This window comes from Arachis hypogaea, chromosome 9 (genome assembly GCF_003086295.3).
Source record: "Arachis hypogaea cultivar Tifrunner chromosome 9, arahy.Tifrunner.gnm2.J5K5, whole genome shotgun sequence".
Taxonomy (NCBI): Eukaryota; Viridiplantae; Streptophyta; class Magnoliopsida; order Fabales; family Fabaceae; genus Arachis; species Arachis hypogaea.
The window spans coordinates 251,574-271,645 of NC_092044.1; the positions used below are offsets into that span (position 1 = coordinate 251,574).

General features: G+C 34.5%; 4 protein-coding genes across 5 annotated transcripts; 3 read left to right on the plus strand and 1 right to left on the minus strand.

Moving 5' to 3' along the window:
• The first annotated feature begins 4,223 nt into the window (after positions 1 to 4,223).
• On the plus strand, positions 4,224 to 9,560 carry LOC112709682 (coatomer subunit beta-1). Its single transcript, XM_025761580.3, has 4 exons — positions 4,224 to 6,550; positions 6,850 to 7,362; positions 8,499 to 8,584; positions 8,964 to 9,560. The coding sequence occupies exons 1-4, from the start codon at positions 4,499 to 4,501 to the stop codon at positions 9,166 to 9,168; spliced, it is 2,856 nt and encodes a 951-aa protein (XP_025617365.1). The 5' UTR covers positions 4,224 to 4,498; the 3' UTR covers positions 9,169 to 9,560.
• Positions 9,561 to 10,513: 953 nt separating this feature from the next.
• Positions 10,514 to 12,499, plus strand: LOC112712730 (exocyst complex component EXO70A1). Its single transcript, XM_025765662.1, has one exon. It carries the CDS (start codon positions 10,514 to 10,516, stop codon positions 12,497 to 12,499), a length of 1,986 nt encoding a protein of 661 aa, XP_025621447.1.
• A 551-nt stretch (positions 12,500 to 13,050) lies between these two features.
• On the minus strand, positions 13,051 to 14,987 carry LOC112709684 (glutamyl-tRNA reductase-binding protein, chloroplastic). Its single transcript, XM_025761581.3, has 5 exons — positions 14,595 to 14,987; positions 14,136 to 14,216; positions 13,824 to 13,928; positions 13,574 to 13,723; positions 13,051 to 13,460 (listed from the first exon to the last, which is right to left on the minus strand). The coding sequence occupies exons 1-5, from the start codon at positions 14,985 to 14,987 to the stop codon at positions 13,230 to 13,232; spliced, it is 960 nt and encodes a 319-aa protein (XP_025617366.1). The 3' UTR covers positions 13,051 to 13,229.
• Positions 14,988 to 15,257: 270 nt separating this feature from the next.
• On the plus strand, positions 15,258 to 19,149 carry LOC112709685 (uncharacterized). 2 transcript variants are annotated; one of them, XM_025761584.3, is made up of 8 exons: positions 15,258 to 15,396; positions 15,528 to 15,720; positions 16,157 to 16,219; positions 16,330 to 16,469; positions 16,997 to 17,034; positions 17,117 to 17,162; positions 17,981 to 18,145; positions 18,669 to 19,149. In XM_025761584.3, exons 1-8 carry the CDS (start codon positions 15,276 to 15,278, stop codon positions 18,830 to 18,832), a joined length of 930 nt encoding a protein of 309 aa, XP_025617369.1. In that variant the 5' UTR covers positions 15,258 to 15,275; the 3' UTR covers positions 18,833 to 19,149. The 2 variants fall into 2 exon arrangements, with proteins under 2 accessions (XP_025617369.1, XP_072059874.1); XM_072203773.1 differs by having other exon boundaries at positions 18,723 to 19,149.
• Positions 19,150 to 20,072: the final 923 nt, after the last annotated feature.

Sequence of the window (20,072 nt, forward strand, 5' to 3'; positions counted from 1 at the left end):
ATCAAATCCGATTTCACTCTGTCATAAACACCCCTAGTAAAAAGTAATAAAGTTTAAGTTTCCTAAACTTTAACTATACAAAAAAAAAAAGTGGTATAAAAGTTTAAACTTAATTAGCACATAGACTGAAAATTTTGTTAACTCCTATAGTAATACTACTTAATTAAACAAAAGAATGATAGGGTTCACGATAAACCTGAGTTTATAGATAGTAACATTAAATTTGATTTTGGTAGAGGTGTGAGGGGTCAAGCAAAGTGATGATAAAAAATGTATCCATCAACAAAGACATCACAACCTTTTGTATAGTAGTCATAAAAAATGTCTTGTGTATATCTAGTTTTCAAGAAGATGAATAATTAGATATCCATCTAATCCGCCACAAAGAATGGCTTTTAAGTTTTAAGTCTACCGCTAAATCCTCGCTCTCAATTCTAATTTGTTTGTAGAAAATTATTTTGGTGTTATTATTCACAGGAAAATGTGATGTTGTTAATAGTTTATTACTACTTGATACATGATTATTCTATAGTTGAAACTTGAAAGAAAACAAAGTAAACAATCCTTAATAGTAATTTAATTTGTGGCAGTTACGTGATTCGTTTTTATTTATTCATTTATCCTTATTAATATTAGACTATTAGTTTGTTTTATGCTACCATTATCAATACTTCTTAAATATATTTTTTTAAATAAACTCACATTTATATATACTAGTGTATCAATAGGCATTAATATGTCTAATGACAAGTAATTTATAATTTAATTAAAAAATTTTGGTTCAAATTTTAAAATAAAGCAGTATTTTTTAGGAATTGATTTAATATAATAAGTATATATAGATATATTATTTTTGAGAGATAGTATCTTCATATTATAATTTTTATTTAGATGTTTGATGAAATAGATATAATAAACTTAATTTTTTTTTCAATGGAGACAAATAGAAAAGCTATCACATTAAATAAAAAAAGTAAAAATAAATAACTATTTTAATTTCCACTTTATCGATAAATTAATGGGTGAAGTTATTGCATACACATGATCCATGATATTGATATTTATATCTTAAATAATTAATTTCTTAATATAAATAATATATAGTTGGGAATATGCATAAAGAGCTAAGTCTATAATTGAGAGCGGCCGTCAAATCCAAGCTAAGAGAGGAGCACATGAAAAATGTAAGTTTAGGGCCACAAAAATGTCCTATTGTCCCTTTTTTAATTTGGAAAAATATGGGGAGTCAATATAATCAATGTATAGTGAGAATATTTTTATAATTAAAATTAAATGATAATTAAATTAATTAATTAATATTTATTTTTAATTTTAAATTCAATCCAAATAAATAATTTATTATACATATTGTATGAATATTCTATTAATTCTTTGGCAAAATTCTTTTAATTTTTATATTGGAGATAGACCGAAGTTTTTACTGAAATTGGAGCTAGATATGTTATTTTTGGACGTGAAAGACAATAATAAACAAATCGAAAGGTCGTATTTAAAAATTGTAAATTAAATTTTTAGATTTGAATTTTAAATTTTTTTTTTTTACAAAATCTATTCACTGATTTGTTTTTTCTTTAAATAAAAGAATTTATCCTACATAAATTGAAGGCTCAGTTTTATTTTTTTCTAAATTTGAATTTACTTCCTCACAAATCAAATGCTCAATTTTTTTATGCCAACTAATTTGAGCTTCTGATTTATAATTTGAAATTAAAAAAATATATCAATATTAATAAAAAATACACTACTAATTTATAACTGAGCACAATACATGCTCATTCTCTATTACTAAAAAAATGAATTCCCATTGTCCATTTGTTCCTTCTTTTGCTTAAGGTTGCTATTTTTATTATTTGCCTTGTTTTGTTCATAGGAGGCCCCAAAACTTTTCTTTTAATTTCATATAATTAATGAGTCAATATTTGGCTATATATATATATATATATATATATATATATATATATATATATATATATATTCAATTGTATAATTAGAACGTAGATATGGTTTATTTTAACAATGTGGAAATAATTTTGCACTTTGCGGATGTAGTTAAAAATGACAGTAGAAATTATTAGGTTAAAAATGATATAAAAACTAAGATGCATTAATTAACTTGATGTGAAATTGATAGTTGTCGTTAAATAATTTAATTAAATTGTCATCTAATAACTTTTAACGGTTAATTTTATATAAAATTAACTGTACTAAATTTTTACCTAAAAATATTATAAATATGTGTTACAGATATTTTTTAGAGATAAATAGGAGGACAATTATATTAGTCATTATTTATCTTGCTCTGAACTATGATAGATTACACACGTGGTTATTGGTAATGACCATTATTATTAGAATATAATAATTATAATGACAATTTAGGACAATATATACGACATTACTGCATCATTTTTCCTAGAGCATGATATTATGAATTTATGATTGTTATTATGAAAATTATATTGGTCCATCTTTCATTCTTTCTATCTTATCTGCATCGTTCCTTTTAGATTTTCCAAAAATAAAAAGAAAGAAAGAAAGAAAAGAAACCGAATACTTTTGAAATACAATAATATAGTCATACCTAACGCAATAATGGAGTTTTCGAATTTCTTTAACATAATCGATGTATGTATATTATTGTCTCATACTTTAATTTATAACGGAGAATAGTGGATCTAGATTGAGATCTACATTTTTATTTTAGATACAAGTTTGAGATCTACTGTATTTTATATAATTCTATGGATAGTAACAAACAACATGTGTAGTTGCTATTTAGTTTTAGCGAAAAAAATCAAAATTATATAAAATAATATTTGAAAAAAAGAAGAGGTTGTAACCAATCAGTGAAGACAAGGATTTGGTCATGCCGTGGACTGCGGGTGAAGTGTCATATGCCGCTCATTTCATTAATTAATCAACTAATTAGTAAACATTAAACAAAGATTAACAAACATGATGTTAGGGTTAGTGTATGTATATATACTCCCAAAAATTAATGAAGGTTTGGTAGGGCAGGTACTCAGATTAGGACTTGCTACCTGAATCCTTCAACTGTGATTACTTTTATTATTATTTTTATGACGTGTGCTTTAAGAAAACCTATTCATATTCCCAATGCCACTCATTTCTCATTCATTACCTCCTTTTTTTTCTTCATTAGAAAATAATTCATGCTGATTAAGATTGCCAAGTTTCATGATCCGGTCAACTATATGTATAAAACAAGGAATTAAGTGCCGATACATAGTTTTCATGAAAACACTACTATAAAAGGAGTATTATATATCTTACCAAAATATGCAATTTTTGTGTCATCTTAATGTTATGATTCTATATTTATATATATAAGATAAGATATATACTTTATCGTCACTTAGACTAAATGTTGAGTGAAAGTTCGATTCTCTTTTAAAATGCGGATAAACTTTAAAGTTATGAATTAGTTATCATACTTGCAATTTTCAGAATTTTAAAACATATATGGATGCATGCTCTGTTGGATATTCTGACGTGGAAAATATATATAACATATATATTAACCTGATGGAGTAAAGATAAAGCAGCTGAAGTTATGTATCTGGTAGTGTAATCGATCTATGTCCCTATTTGTGGCTTACTCTACAAGAAAAAATGTAGTGCATGTATGAAAAAGTATGCATTTTAATCCAAAAGCTGTTAGGACCAAACTCAGAAGTAGCTTTTTAACTTTATCAAAAAGACAAAATAATTAACCAATTTGAGGTGGTTGAGTAGTTAGCTCACTCGTCCATTTAAGCAAGTGTTAGATATTTGAATTCCGCCGTGTGCATGCAACAACTCATTGGTCAGTAAGAGACCTTTAAATGAACCAGACTTGCGACTATTGGTTTTTGGTGGCTTGTCAGATTAGGGGATACTATGGGAAAAAAAAAAGGACAAAATAATTTATTATATGTTGTTTTATTGTTTTTATTATATCTAAATTTACCATACAAACTTATGATGTTTTCTTAATCAAAATAAGCACCTTTGTTTTTGGTACTTTTTTTGGTGACCGAAGGGGCCCTAAGGCCTTTTTGGTATTAACTCATTTTTTGGATCTGAATTAATTAGGCCCAAATAAGATACATAGAGGCCCAATAACGATGTGTGATGCAGAATGAATAATCGGCCCAATAAAGCTTCCACTTTAAGAGACCCAATGAGGCCCAAAATGGAACACTATGGGTACCCGAATGGCGTGTTTTTTGTTTCCTCTTTAGCTCACAGTTCCAAGCTCAAATCACACACTCAGATCTGCATCTGCTCCTCTTTCTCTTCTCTTGTCTCTCTTCTCTCTCTCTCTCTGATCCAAAATTCCATTTCCATTGTATCAGAATTGCAGCGTAGTAGTAATAGGAGTAGCACCACCGACCAGCATTGCTAACTTCCTCTGAATCTCAGATCTGAAAATCTGAGAGATCCGAATTGCGATCCCAAAGAGAGAAATCGAGAAATGGAGAAGTCATGCAGCTTATTGGTGCACTTCGACAAGGGAACGCCGGCGCTGGCCAACGAGATTAAGGAGGCTCTCGAAGGAAACGACGCCGGTGCCAAGATCGAGGCTCTCAAGAAAGCCATCATGCTCCTCCTCAACGGTGAAACCATTCCACAGCTCTTCATCACAATCATTCGCTACGTGCTTCCCTCCGAGGATCACACAGTTCAGAAGCTTCTATTGCTCTACCTCGAGATCATTGACAAGACCGATTCGCGCGGCAAGGTGCTCCCTGAGATGATCCTCATCTGCCAGAACCTCCGCAACAACCTTCAGCACCCTAACGAGTACATTCGTGGTGTTACGCTCCGATTCCTCTGCCGTCTCAACGAATCCGAGATAATTGAGCCATTGATCCCTTCGATCTTGTCCAATCTCGAGCACCGCCACCCTTTCGTTCGCCGCAATGCGGTTCTTGCTGTTATGTCCGTGTATAAGCTTCCTCAGGGGGAGCAGTTACTCGATTCGGCGCCGGAGATCGTGGAGAAGTTCCTCTCGTCGGAGCAGGATCCTTCTAGTAAGCGAAATGCTTTCCTTATGCTGTTTTCTTGTGCCCAGGATCGCGCAATTAATTACTTGTTTACCAACATCGATAGGATTAATGACTGGGGGGAACAGTTACAGATGATAGTTTTGGAGTTGATTAGGAAGGTTTGTAGGACTAACAAGGGGGAGAAGGGGAAGTACATCAAGATTATTATATCTCTGTTGACTGCGCCTTCAACGGCTGTTATTTATGAGTGTGCTAGTACCCTTGTGTCACTCTCGTCTGCGCCCACTGCCATCAGGGCCGCAGCGAGCACTTATTGTCAGTTGTTGCTCTCCCAGAGCGATAACAATGTGAAGCTTATTGTCTTGGATAGGCTCAACGAGCTCAAGAGTTCTAATAGGGAGATCATGGTGGAGATGGTCATGGATGTCCTCAGGGCACTTTCGAGCCCCAATCTTGACATCAGGAGGAAGACTATTGATATTGCTTTGGAGCTGATTACTCCTAGGAACATTGATGAGGTTGTTCTGATGCTTAAGAAGGAGGTCGTGAAGACTCAAAATGGGGAGCAAGAGAAGAATGGTGAGTATAGGCAGATGCTTGTACAGGCTATCCATTCCTGTGCTGTTAAGTTCCCAGAGGTGGCAAGCACTGTTGTGCACCTGTTGATGGACTTCTTGGGGGATACCAATGTGGCTTCCGCCATGGATGTGGTAATATTTGTGCGCGAGATCATCGAGACCAACCCAAAGTTGCGCATTTCTATAATCACCAGGCTTTTAGATACATTTTACCAGATCCGTGCTGCTAGGGTGTGCTCGTGTGCGCTGTGGATAATTGGTGAGTATTGCTTGTCACTCTCAGAGGTTGAGAGTGGGATTGCTACCATCAAGCAGTGTCTTGGTGATCTCCCGTTTTACACAGTTTCAGAGGAAGGAGAGGGTGGCCAGGACGCATCAAGAACCACTCAGCAGGTAAACTCAACGACTGTTTCATCTAGGAGGCCTGCAATTCTTGCTGACGGGACTTATGCCACGCAAAGTGCTGCTCTTGAAACTGCCATGTCACCACCTACCCTTGTTCAGGGTCCACTTTCTTCTGTTGGCAACTTGAGATCACTGATCCTTTCAGGTGATTTCTTCCTTGGTGCTGTAGTTGCTTGTACACTCACAAAACTTGTGTTGAGGTTGGAAGAGGTTCAGACTTCAAAAGTCGAAGTTAACAAAGCAACTTCACAGGCATTGTTGATCATGGTCTCGATGCTCCAGCTGGGTCAATCTTCAGTTCTCCCACATCCAATTGATAATGATTCTCATGACAGGATTGTCCTTTGCATTAGATTGCTGTGCAATACAGGTGATGAGATAAGGAAGATATGGCTGCAATCTTGCAGACAGAGCTTTGTGAAGATGCTTGCAGATAAGCAGCGCCGTGAGACTGAGGAAATTAAAGCAAAGGCTCAAATATCCAATGCACAACCTGATGATCTTATTGATTTTTACCATTTGAAGAGCAGGAAGGTACAATGGCAGTATTCATTTAGTCTCTTTGTGAGATGTTTATGTATACATAACTAGATTACTATTTGGTTATATTCCTGTAGATTTTCTATTTGCATGTTTTTAACCATTACTAATGATTGATGTTTGATGAATTTGTCTTTTGAACTGATATCAAACTGTTTTATGTTATGCATTGCTAGAATTCTTTAGTCACTATTCAATTGATTATGTAACAGCTTTGTTGTGTTCACCATACACTTTCTGTTCCATTATCTCATCAAATATTTGTTGTGTATCTCTTGTTCTACATTTTTCAGGGCATGAGTCAACTTGAACTGGAAGATGAGGTGCAAGATGATCTCAAACGTGCTACTGGAGAGTTTACAAAGGATGCAGATGATGCTAATAAGCTCAATCGTATTCTCCAGCTCACTGGATTTAGTGATCCTGTTTATGCTGAAGCGTATGTAACAGTGCATCACTATGATATTGTCCTTGATGTTACCGTCATCAACCGAACCAAGGAGACTCTTCAGAATTTGTGTTTGGAGTTAGCAACCATGGGTGATCTCAAACTTGTTGAGCGTCTACAAAACTATACCCTGGCTCCAGAATCAAGCAAACAGATTAAGGCAAATATTAAGGTTTCTTCAACTGAAACAGGAGTTATATTTGGTAACATAGTCTACGAGACATCATCAAATGTTCTAGAGAGAACTGTTATTGTTCTAAATGATATCCATATTGATATCATGGACTACATCTCTCCTGCATCTTGTGCTGATGTGGCCTTCAGAACTATGTGGGCTGAATTTGAATGGGAAAACAAGGTATATCTCTCTCATCTTTCTCTCATTTGGTATTACACTATTACTTTGTATAAAAAAGAATTACCTTTACCCACAACATTAACAACCACTAAAACTATCATTGCGGGAAAAAGCTAGATACTTTAGAGTGAGTGATGGTCTGTGCTTTTAATATGTCCTTGCTGTTTTATTATGTACTCTCAAAAGACAAAATTTGCAAATTTTTTTCTGGACATCATTCTGTCTATGATAATTACATTCATATGTCTATGTTTTGATGGTTTGGAAAAAGAAATTGCTATGTTGGCAGTGAGGTTAGTATTTAAATTCTTTTATACCGGTCATAATTAGTGACTCAGTTCTGTTATAGTTGTTTGAAGTTTGGTATTACTGTTTTCTATGCTGGTTTATGGCTTGGTAAAAAATTGAGGTATTTCCTGATTGTGAGCCGAATATATTGTATTTTATTTGATTTAGGCACTATATAGAAATCTTCTATTAGTTTGTTAGTTTTATATAACAGTTTTAACCTATGATGTCTACTGTTTGAGTTATCATCTCTGTTGAGTAGGTACATGTATGAGTAACGTGTCCCTATTAAGAGATATATTAGTTTCTATACTTAATTATGAATCATGTATAATATACCATTATGATGCAAACAAATTTGCTCTGATGTTATTATACCAAAAGTAATATTATAAAAAGTTATATCTGAAATGAACATAACATTACAAGAAAGTACTAAATAACCAAAATAGCTAAAAGAAGACAATAATACACATTAGCAAACTGCTCAGTTGTATTCTTTTAATCTGATTTTTTCTGTAAATAAATTTCTTTTACTGATTCTGTCCAAAAATGTAAAGTCTGTTGAGTTGCTGACTTTAGTGCAAGTACCAAACTAGTGGAGATGGAGAATATGAGAATAAGGAGAGAATTCACCTGCATAGGCTAGTACTAGCTATGTCTATGCAGGGCACTGGTTGAGACATACCCAAGAAAAAAGAACCAGAAGAAAAACACATAGGGACACACTGATGTAATACATGTTCCTCTTGTTGATAGGGATATGGGAATTCAGAGCAATGCATTTCCAGACTACCTGAAATATGCTTTCTGATTCTAGTTTATCTTGATGAATTCTTGTTTCTTAGGTTGCTGTAAATACAGTAATACAAGATGAGAGGGATTTCCTGAACCACATTATCAAGTCAACAAATATGAAGTGCCTGACACCACCGTAAGTTCTTTTCCTGGTGTCTTATTGTCAACTCTATCTTTTACACGAAGGAATATTTTAACACACCTAAGCATTCAAACACTGCTCGACATGTTCTTGAGTTAAAGGCAATTGTGGCAATCGGTTGTCCAACCAAATGCCTGAATAACCAATATCTGGAATTTTTTAACCCCCAAATGCTTTTAAGAAATCTATGTTCTCCTGATTGGTTTCTTATTTGCCAATCCATATCATACGGAAAACATTGATTTGTCACATATATGATCAGCTCACTGATGCATGGGCAATGTTATATATCTTTTGATTATTTGATGACCCATGCCTTGCCATTAACTGATCTTCCTTTATGCTGGTTTTGATCTACTGTTGCTTTGTTTAGATCTGCATTGGAAGGGGATTGTGGTTTCCTGGCAGCAAACCTCTATGCTAAGAGTGTTTTTGGGGAAGATGCTTTGGTGAATGTGAGCATCGAGAAGCAATCAGACGGTAAATTGAGTGGATATATCAGAATAAGAAGTAAAACTCAGGGAATTGCACTAAGTCTTGGGGATAAGATAACTTTGAAACAGAAGGGAGCAGCTTGATTTGTAGCAGATGCCGTTTCTTCTTCTCTTCCGCTTGTATGTCTAAAATGTCAACATATGTAGCTTTTGGTGGCAGCTGACTCCAAGCTTGGTTTTACCTGGTTCAAATTCTCGTGGCTTTTGGTAGCAGCCGACTCGTTAGTATTAAATTTTTACCCTTTTGGAGTTCGAAATTTTTGTCTGTAATTCTTTCCTTGGATGTTATTACTTGAGAGAAATCTTTATTACCCATCTTTCATTTTTCAACATATGGGGGTGGACATCATATATTTGATAATGAGAATCGATCAAATAACTATTTGTACTGGCTGGTTTTACATATTTGCTTTGCCTTTGGATATTGATATTGTAGTTATACTATATTAATGATTAATGATTAGTGATTTCGTCCCCGAGTCGCATCTATTTTAAAGCTTTGTTATCATGCTAGCCTAGATATCTTTGGTTATTTAATCAAACCATTACTCTGAAGTGGTTCTTTCTTTCTCTAGGTTCTATTGTCGGTGAATGTTGGTCTAGATGGAGCTCAATGCTTATCGCTTATCGTGGAACATGTTTACAGTGGCTAATCCTTGTACTATTCGTCCTCTTTATGTTTTGTTTCATTTATTGAGAGCAAAGGGAAAGAAAATAGGATACATGAAAGCTAGCTGTTCATTAATTTGGGACTTGAGGTATGATTAAATCAAAAGGAACAAAAGTGGGAAGAAAGAGATACTTTTGTAGTTTAGAAACAACGAAAAAAATAAGATTGCAATTAATGGAGGAAGTTACAAATAAACAATAAAAGTACCTAAATGGACCCCATTAGTCAAATGAGTGGGTGTGAAATAAAAAGTTAAACTAACCAATTTTCTTCCCAAAATCACTTATTGTATTTTGTGATTTTTTATTTTCCTCGTATCCCTCCCAGAAGCACCCATTCTAACATAATAATTGTTTGCATGACATTTATTACTCGGTAAAGGATAATATCAATGCATTTGGTTGAGAAATTGTTGACGTAGTTGAAACAAGAGTTGCATGTTTTGGTCTTCAAACTCAACAAGAAAGAAAGTTAGTTGTGCTAATATTACCCGAATTCAAGAAAGTTCTACCGCCTGGTTGGTGAGGTTTCCAGGAATGTTTTAATTGCTTTGCAAGTGAAGTTTTGTTGCTTTTCACTTTCTTTGTTGAGTTTGGTGAAAGAAAGTGAATGGGGCAATTCAGAAGAAACCAACAAAGATCATCTTTTTCCAGAGACCAAACTTCATTTGCAAAACGTTAAATCATTAATGCAATCTAAATAGCCAAAGTTAGCAATCATTTTGAGATTAAAATACTTGATTGCCAACATCTTTTTGAGATGGAAGGAAAGCAGAACCTCGATGCTGCAAGAAAGTGCTTGCTAGCTAGCTTGGAAACATCAAGTGCTATTGGTTCTGCATTAGATGAGTCTGGATCAAGATTGGAGCTTCTTCGCCAGCGATGTCAATCCCTGCAAACTTCATTCAGACCAATCTCCATGCAGAAATGCTCGTTCATCGACGTTGGCAATGGTATAGATAGTGTTCTATGTTCTGCTGCTACTGTCCTCAAGGTGTTTGAATTTGTGCAGCATTTGGAGAATTCTCTATTGACAGACGCTGGTTCCGATCTATGCTCTTACGTCTCAGATGCCAAGAAGCTTGAAGAAGCCTTGAAGCTTCTCACTGATAATTGCACGTTAGCAATTGGCTGGTTGCAGGGTGTTCTTGACTTCTTACAAGACAAAGCGATCACCAATGAGTTTTACCTCTTTCAGGTGAAGAAATCCTTGAGGATACTGCGAGAATTGCAAGCCGTGGAAGAGGGAGCTCGCGTCAATGGAGGTTTTCTCAGCGCAGCCTTAGACAATCTAGAGACCGAGTTCCAAAGACTTCTGATGGCAAACTCAATGCCCATTCCTTTGGTTTCGTTAGGATCACACGTCGCAACACAAGCTTTGCCAGGTTCTGTTATGGGGAAGTTGCAGGCCATCATTGAGAGGTTAAATGCAAACAGCAGGCTAGACAAGTGTAAATCTATATATGTTGAAGTTCGAGGGAGGAATGCTCAAAGAACTTTGAACACTTTAGACTTGAGCTACCTTGAGATTCCAACAGCTAAATTTGAGGATGTCAGGGAAATAGCGAGTTACATAGACCAATGGGGCATTGATTTGGAGTTGGTTGTCAAGAACGTGCTTGATGCTGAGTACATGCTATCTTGCCGTGTCTTTGAGAAGATTGGTCGAGAAGCATCAGCCGAGTGTTTTGCCAGGATCGCCATCAGATCAGGAATTCTTTCTTTCATTCTATTTGGAAGGAATGTTTCGGAGAGTAGAAACGATCCCTACAAGTTGTTGAACCTGCTGGACATATTCAGTGTGTTAGATGATCTTAGACTAAAATTCAACCAACTTTTTGGGGGGAAGGCCTGTGAAGAAATTAGAATCGCGACAAAGGATCTTGTCAACAAAGTTGTTAATGGTGCCTGTGAGATATTCTGGCAACTTCCGGCGCAAGTGAAGCTGCAAAGGCCAAGTTCTCCTCCCCGAGATGGCGGTGTCCCTAGGCTGGTAAGCTTTGTAACTGATTACTGCAATCAGCTGCTTAATGATACATATCTACCACATTTGAAAAAGGTCCTAGAAATTCATCTTAGTTGGAGAAATGAAACATATGAAGAGGGTATTGTTTTCACACAAATATATGATACAATCAAGGAAGTTGCAGTTAATCTTGATTCTTGGTCAAAGGCCTATGAAGATATCACATTGTCCTACATTTTCATGATGAATAATCATTGCCATTTCTACAATTTGAGGGGTACCATGCTTGGGGATACGATGGGAGATACTTGGTTAGGAGCACATGAACAATACAAGGACTATTATGCAGCACTTTATTTGAGGAATAGCTGGGGAAAGCTTCTATCAATTATTGTTCAAAAAGACTTACTTTCATCCTCATTGAGTAGCCAAGATTTGGGAAAGAGATTGCATGCTTTCAATGTAGCTTTTGATGAGAGGTACAAGAAGGAATCTAGTTGGACAATTTGTGATGAGGCCTTGAGGAAAAACATATGCAAGCATTTGGTGGAATGTATTGTACCAATCTATAAGGCCTATGTGAAGAATTACAACTTGTCAATCGAGAATGAAGGTATGGTTGCAAAGCATATCAAATATACAGCAGAGAGTTTGGAGAATAAGATTTGGTCTATGTTTCAGCCAAAGCTGAAGAAGAATGGGAGTGTCAAGCATGCAGATTGGACTAGTAAAATAAAACAAGTTAGCAAAAGTTTTCGCTTCACTCTAGCTGCTAAGTAGTTAATGTATGTCATTTCCTTGTTATTTTGGCAAAAATCAAGGTAAATGATTGTACTCTAAATCTACATATTATGTTTGAAAATAAACAGGTAGAAGCATTTGAAAACAGAATGAAGTATAATTGTATAGTATAGTATGTATATCATAGTTGCAATAGTCAAGTTTTATTTAAATTTGTCTATATAATTTATTTGCCAAGTAGTAAATCTATACTAAAAATATAATAATTTCATTGTTTTAATATATACATAAAGTTTAAAATATAGTTTTGGTTCTTTTTTGCATGTTAGGTCTTATAAATGCACACTCTTAATATCTTGCGTTCTAGTGCATTACTGATTGTAGTGTTATAACGACTATTTTACTTATAACCAAGTGAAATATGGAAACAAAAATTAAAAATTAGTATCATGTATATAATTTTCCTTTTAAGAAAAATCGTATTGTTATTTATTAATCCTCTTATGTTAGACTATTCTTATGCTCCTGATACATAATATATGCTACACGCACTGGATTATTTCTGATCTTTCCACAAACCAAACCTCAAATACTGCTCCAATAGGCTTCATTAAACTCAAAACTACGTCAAACTTAGAATCAATCCATTAAGATCCCAACAAGAATCCTCACAAATCATGAATTAAATAAAAAGAATTACATAGCTTCACCGATGATTCGTATTTGTTGACAAACCAGTAAGTGGTTACACCAACTAGGCAACTACAACTCAAGACTTTATGTGCTTCAATTGTTTAACCTTCTCAAAGTCTAGAGGCTGGAAATTTCTTTCAACCTCCCAAGCTAGTTGTGACATACAATTAAATGTTGACTTGGCACCCTTTTCGTCCGTGACTTCTCCAGGGAAAGGAATGCGGACCTCGAATATGCCTTTTTGAGTCGATAACAAGCGCATGTCAAACCCCAAGCGATCAACCCATATCATCTTTGCTTCTAAGACCTTCAATGAGAAATCCAAGTCATTGCATAAGGTTTGAACTAATTTAGTTAAGCAATGTTCTATAGGAGCAAATTGCAGCACCAAAGTAAAACAAATATAGTTTAGGTGCAAACCTGGAAATCCAAATCAACATACACATTGCAAAAGCGAATAATGTCTTCCATATTGTTGGTGTTAATCTCACTGACTAACTTTTCTGCAAACTGTCGTAGAGGATCAGGTTGAGCGTTTTTGTAATCTAAAGAGCTGATCCATTCCCCATCCTAGAACACATGGGAACAGGTTACTTCCAAGATTGATTTCAAATGTTAACTGTTGGAAAATGGAAACTAAGCCAGCAGCATTAACAAGAAAACATCACACCTCTTGAAAGTCTTCCAACTGAAGAACCCTATCTACAGCAACAATGTACATAAGATCTTGATCCACTTCTTCTCCGAACCTCTTCCCCCACAATGAAACAAGGCGCTGCACAATGGCAGGGGATGTCAAACAATGAGGACTAAGATCTCATCAAAACACAAGCACGGTAGAACACTACATGTTCCTATAACCATGCCACCAAAACCATAACAAAATACAAAAGCTTCCTTCTAGTAGAGTCATAGGCGAAATTGGTCATAGATGGTGAACTGAATCTAAATATGATTTAACAAGTGAGAAGAAAGAACAGACCTTGGTTGCACTCGTATCTTGTGGTTTGGTGAGGGTGCCTTGAAGTGTACACTGAGGAGTGCGCAACCCAGACTGGTTCAACTGATGAACACAAAGTTCAAATCAATCTCTTCAATACAAATTCCTCCAACTAACATGCCTCTAACTAAACTAACTAATACATATCAAATGAGTAAATGAGAAATTTATATTGATCAACTTAATTTCCAGAACATACTAACATATTCTTCGATCTCATCTAGAGTATAATATGTTTTAACAGAATAGAACTAGTAACTGAAAGTATAACTAACTTACAACTACCTTAACTAACTAACTGTCTATCTATCTATATGTAATAAAACATTTTCTTTTATTTTTTTGGAATCATTCATAGTAATTACAACTTAATTGGTTATAAGAAGCATAATTTAAAATGATGAGAAGGAGGCAGAGAAGCTTTAGCATTAGGAATGGCACCTGAACATGGAGGGAAGAAGGGGTTTGAGGAGAGAAGGGAAAAGTGGGATTCAAGAAGAAGAAAGGGGTGCCTTCATGAGGGTCAACGGTGAACCTGACGCCAATGGCCAAAGGGGAAGAAGAACCCTCATGACCCTCATTGGTCAAAGCAGAGAGGGTTCCCACAGTGGCAAGCTCCATGATGGTTCTAGAAACCTCTGCGGGGAAGGGCTTCTTGTTGCTGTGAGTGCTCAATTCGAAATGGGGTGCTTCTGAAACCGCGGAAAGGGAGCATTTTGGAGGCTTAAAGGAAGAGAAGTTGCTGAAATGGAAGTGGGTTCTGTTGGTCTTCGAATTGGGTGTGAAGGGAGGTGCAGCTACGTGGCGAGCGGGAATGGAGCTATGAAGAAGCATTGGATTTGAGGTTTGAATGAGATCACAGTGCAGATGCAAAGGAAGAAGATGAAGAAGAAGGAGGAGGAGGATGATAACGTTGATGCGTTTGGAATTGGCCAATAATGGAACCACAACGAAGCTTGCTTTTTAATTTATTTTTTTATTATTTTCAAACAAGCATTAATTAATATTAATCTAAACTGTAATGTATATTATCTGAAACGACATTGCGTTTAGTGAGTGCATATTCATTACGCAGCGTTTGACTCACCAACCTCTCTACCTGCGAGGCTGCGACCTTCTCCCATGGAGGTAGCAGCATCAACAACTCCAACTTGGTCGTGGTGGGGGCGCCACTCAACTCTTCCCTCCTTTCCCCGAAAAACCAGCTTCCTCCGTCTCCATCCACGCTTTCCGAACTTCACAGGTCAGTCACATAGCAACAGTAACGCTACTTCTTCCTCATGCTGCTGCTTCTTCAATTTGATATATTGGTATGTATCACCCAAACAAACCTCAAAGGACAAAGTTGGATTCTTTTTTGGTTGTTGGTAACAGGTTTGGGAGCTGCGTGTGGAAGCAGAAGAAGCAGTGAAGTGAACGTGTCCCCTTGGGATGATAAGCCCTTTGAGATGCTTCTAAATGGGAAAAGGGTTTACTTTGATGAACAGGATGTGGTCACGTTTCTTGATCCTCCTAATGAATTAGTGCCTTTGGACCCTTCTTCTTATAACCCTGCTGCTTATCTTTGGTTAGTCACTCTCTCTCTCTCTGCTTCACACTTCACACTTATGAATTATGATGATGGAACTTTTTGTCGATTCTTGATCAATTATAGGAAATGCTCCATTTGTCTTACTTATCATTATGAGTTAACGGACAATGTTTCGAAGCTTTCCATTTCTTTAGTAGTTGGTGGAATCTTAGTTGATTGTTGATGTCATCAATTATAGGAAATAGTTTCATTTGTCTCTGTTACTATTATTATTATTAAGACAAAATATGAAAGTTTGTGACTTTTGTACTAATTTTATATGCTACCATGTCCTATTGTATCACATTTGTGCTTCATAGATTCATAGTCTATCCCATGATTATCATTTGTGATTATGTAATGTCGGTGTGCTGCTGTGAGGGAATACATTGCAACTAGATTTTTGGTTCAATAATGTCACCTTCATTTTCAGGAAAAAGATTGAAGATATTCCTGAGGAAAGACGTCATCGGCTGCTGCTTCTGTTAAAACCTAGGTATGTTCCTCTCTCCTTTATGGAAATACTTATATTCAGTAACTTAAATTTGTATTCCAAATTGATCTTTACTAAGTATGAGAGTGTATATCTTTGGGAGAATTTTGCAGACTTGTATCAATCGCTTGGCAGATAGCAGGTTCGCGATATGAGGATTCCAAACTTGTAAAGAAAAGTGCATCGCAGTTGTTCGCCAACTCCAACAAAGATGATGTTATGCTTGAATATTATAACTGCCGAACAACCGGAGGTTAGTCAGGTGAATCGGTTCATTGTTATTGTAGGTACTGGTCATACATTAATATAATGAATGCATTCTGTTCCCCATTACTCCATGCTGTTCTTGGAGAGGAGCAAAATGGAAATGAATTAAAAAATACAGTCCCCATGAAAAGGCCTATGGACTTGTTTCTTTTTCCTAGTTTCATGTAAACATATATCAGAGTGATTAAAAAATGTCTTTCCCTATTTAGCTCCTCAACTATGATACCAAAAATTTTCTAATTTGAATAATTATTTTAGAATCCCTTAAGTTGAATTAGGAACTGTTTCTTTCTCTGCGATTTCATCCTGCTCTTTTTAATAGCTTCTGCTTGCAAAATTCTTCTACTATTGTACTTGAATGTATCTTTTTTGGTTGAAAAGAAAAGAAAAAAAAAAAAGAAATTTTCTGTATGTGTGAAAGAGAGAGAGTGTGTGTGTGTATAATTCTCCTTCCATATTTAGCCCGTCTTAATCTTTAAAAGCTAAGGTTGATTTTGAACATTTGTGTCATAGGACCGATGCCACTTTCCTGGATAAATTCCTACAGAAAGGTAAATTCACAATTCCTTTTTGCTCTTTGCTCTTGTAAAATTTATTTGAAGACTCTGGTTGATTCCTCTGCTACTTTTAAAGGCTATATTTTCTTGCACTGATGGGAAGGCCTATGGACGTCTCATTGGTAAGTTTATTACTTTTTGACTGAGAAATGCATGGATGCCTTTGCTCAGTTACTGATTCAAGTGACATATGGCGATGAACTTACGTACCATTTCTTTTTCTTATATATCTCTAGTTTGCAGTGTTCCAACTGTGTATATCACTTTTATCTCAAATCACTTGCAGCAGCAAGTAGGCTAAACAAAAGAAAGAAAAAAAAGTAACATTATAGTATTTTTAATTGATTTATACCTTGAATCTTTGTATATTCATGCAATATTGTAATTGATGAGATGAACATTCAATTTTACTTGTCAATTTTCTCTGCTAGAGAGGAAGTAAAAAAGAAATGGTGACAAGTGACAACTTTTATGAGGAACTTTTATGATTGATTTGGTGTGTTTGATTGTTCATATTGATCAAATAAAATAGCTATTATTAGAACAGATCAACAGAATATGTGCCCATACACAGAAGGAAAAATTAAAAGAAAATAAGAAACATCTAAATTTTCTAATTACAATATTTGAAATCTCTCCATAATGATGTCAACCTTGTATAGTATCACTCTTCACTTTTTTAGATTGTGATTTCTTAATGTCGAGCATAGAACTATAGTTGGAGATTGAAGAGGTTTCAAATGTTAGTCTTCCTTTAAATATGCTGATGTCATTGTGGTTTAATGAAGGATCTTTGAGGAATGCATTCGAGTTGATCAACCTTTTTTCATTATTTTGTTCTTTGGGGTGCCCTTATGGGTTGTGGGTGCATCATGGTTACAAGGTTATACTTGATTGTCCTTGCTATTAACATCTTTTTCTGAATTTCACAACCACCCAGGTGGATCAATTTTGGCCCCATTTGCTGACTCTTTCGCTCCTTTGTATTTTGCACTGAGAGACATTAAGGAAGTTATGCCAACTGAGCAGCCTTGTGATTTAGCATATGAATTTGGGGATGGGCTTTTCGATGTGAAAGAATTCCCACAAGGCTTTCCAAAACCTGGTAAGCACCATTTGTTTCCTTCATACAATGTGTTTATGACTGTACGTTCATATTGCATCTTCATAGTATTATCATACCATTATCTGAATTCTAAACTCGCCATAATTTTACTCTAAACTTCTCTATGATAGATTTCAGCATGGTCTACTACTGTGTCATTGTTTTCTTGGTGACCCTTTTACCACTTCATATGTTTCTTAGTCTGTTGTCAATGTATACAATGGGCTGTTTATTTGGCCCAATATGAGTTAAAAAATGAACATCCAGGATAAAATACTACTAATTTCTCAAACACAATACACCCATACTATCCAGAATAACCATCCGGATACCAGAGATAATAAACATCTGATATCCTACTGAATCGAACATCTCTAAACCCCCATTGTACACATTGTACATATACTTTATTGGCTCCCTATACTTCCTCATACCACATATAACAAACAGGGTGGCTATGCATCGTTTAAGGTGCTGGCACGTGCCGAATTTATTTAATTTCAGTTGTCTTTGGTATTTGCAGTTAAACATCCGTACCCTTTCAACGATCAACTTGTTATATATATCCGTCATATAGGTCCAGGGGTTTGTATAGGGCAAGCATGGCAAGAGGGAACAAGGATAGAGCAAGTGCCGAGAAAATTATGCAGCGAAATTTTAATGGTGAAGGATTACAGATCATTGTGAGATCATTGAATGAATTATTTGTTATACAGTTTGTGTATTTGCCAAGTGATAGTAACGTGCGAATGTCTCAAAGGCATGCATGAAGGAAATATGATTGCATTGCATCTAATGTTTTCTGTTTTAGTTAGAGATGGAATAGAGTGTATAGCTTGTCAAGAGAATAGCATGCTGTTAGAGGTTACTTTATTGAGAAGTGACTGCCAGTGTTTCGATCATAGTTTTGTAGACATTGATTATTCTGGTTGAAAAATGAATACTAGTAGTTGTATTAGTCGTTTATTTCAAATTCAAAATGTAATGATTTTATTAGGAGTGTACTTACCTATTCACTTTAATTAGTATTTTTGTCCGTAATAATATTACTGAAATATACATTTTTAAAAATTACAATCCACTTTGTTCTGACAGTATAGATTATGCATGGTACAAAAGATTTATAAAATTAAACTACCTTTACAAAAAAAGTCGTATATTGACAAAAGTCTCTGACTAAAAAAACCAAGGTATCTATAGATAAAAAATCAAATAATAAGATTTTTAGTTATTATTTTTATATGAAAATGTCTAATTTTTTATTAACAATTAATTTTAATATTCGTTATCTAAAATTTGAAACAATTTATCATGTATACTTTTATATTTAATTAGGTGTTAAGTCTGTTGCAAAAATTGAAATAATTAATTTTTATATTTATTATTTAAAAATAATTTTTTCTCTCTATGTATATAAAAATATAATTAAATATTAGCATAAAAAAATTATATTGATAGTTATAAAATTAATTTAAAATTAATTTTTTTAAAACAATTAAATTTTGATTCTAATTTTTAATTATAACATTAGTATTCTCTCCAAATTATATGTAATAAATATTTGAAAGAAGAGAAATGAAAATATAGATTAGAAAGATAAGTGGTGAATATTTGAAACTAAAAAAATGTATATAATAATAATAATAATAATAATAATAATAATAATAATAATAATAATAATAATAATAATAATAATAATTTTATTTGAATTATATTATTTTGTTAATTTTGTTTTCTGTAAAACAGAAAGGTAGAAAAAATAGAGAATGAAAAAAAAAGAGAGAGAAAGATAAAGATGAAGAATGACAGTGAGAGTTTGTTAATTTTGGAAGAAATAATTTTATTTTAATTGTAATAAAAAAATATCGGATTACATATTTTGATTTGTCAAAATTACTAATATAAAATATAAATTATATATAGAGTA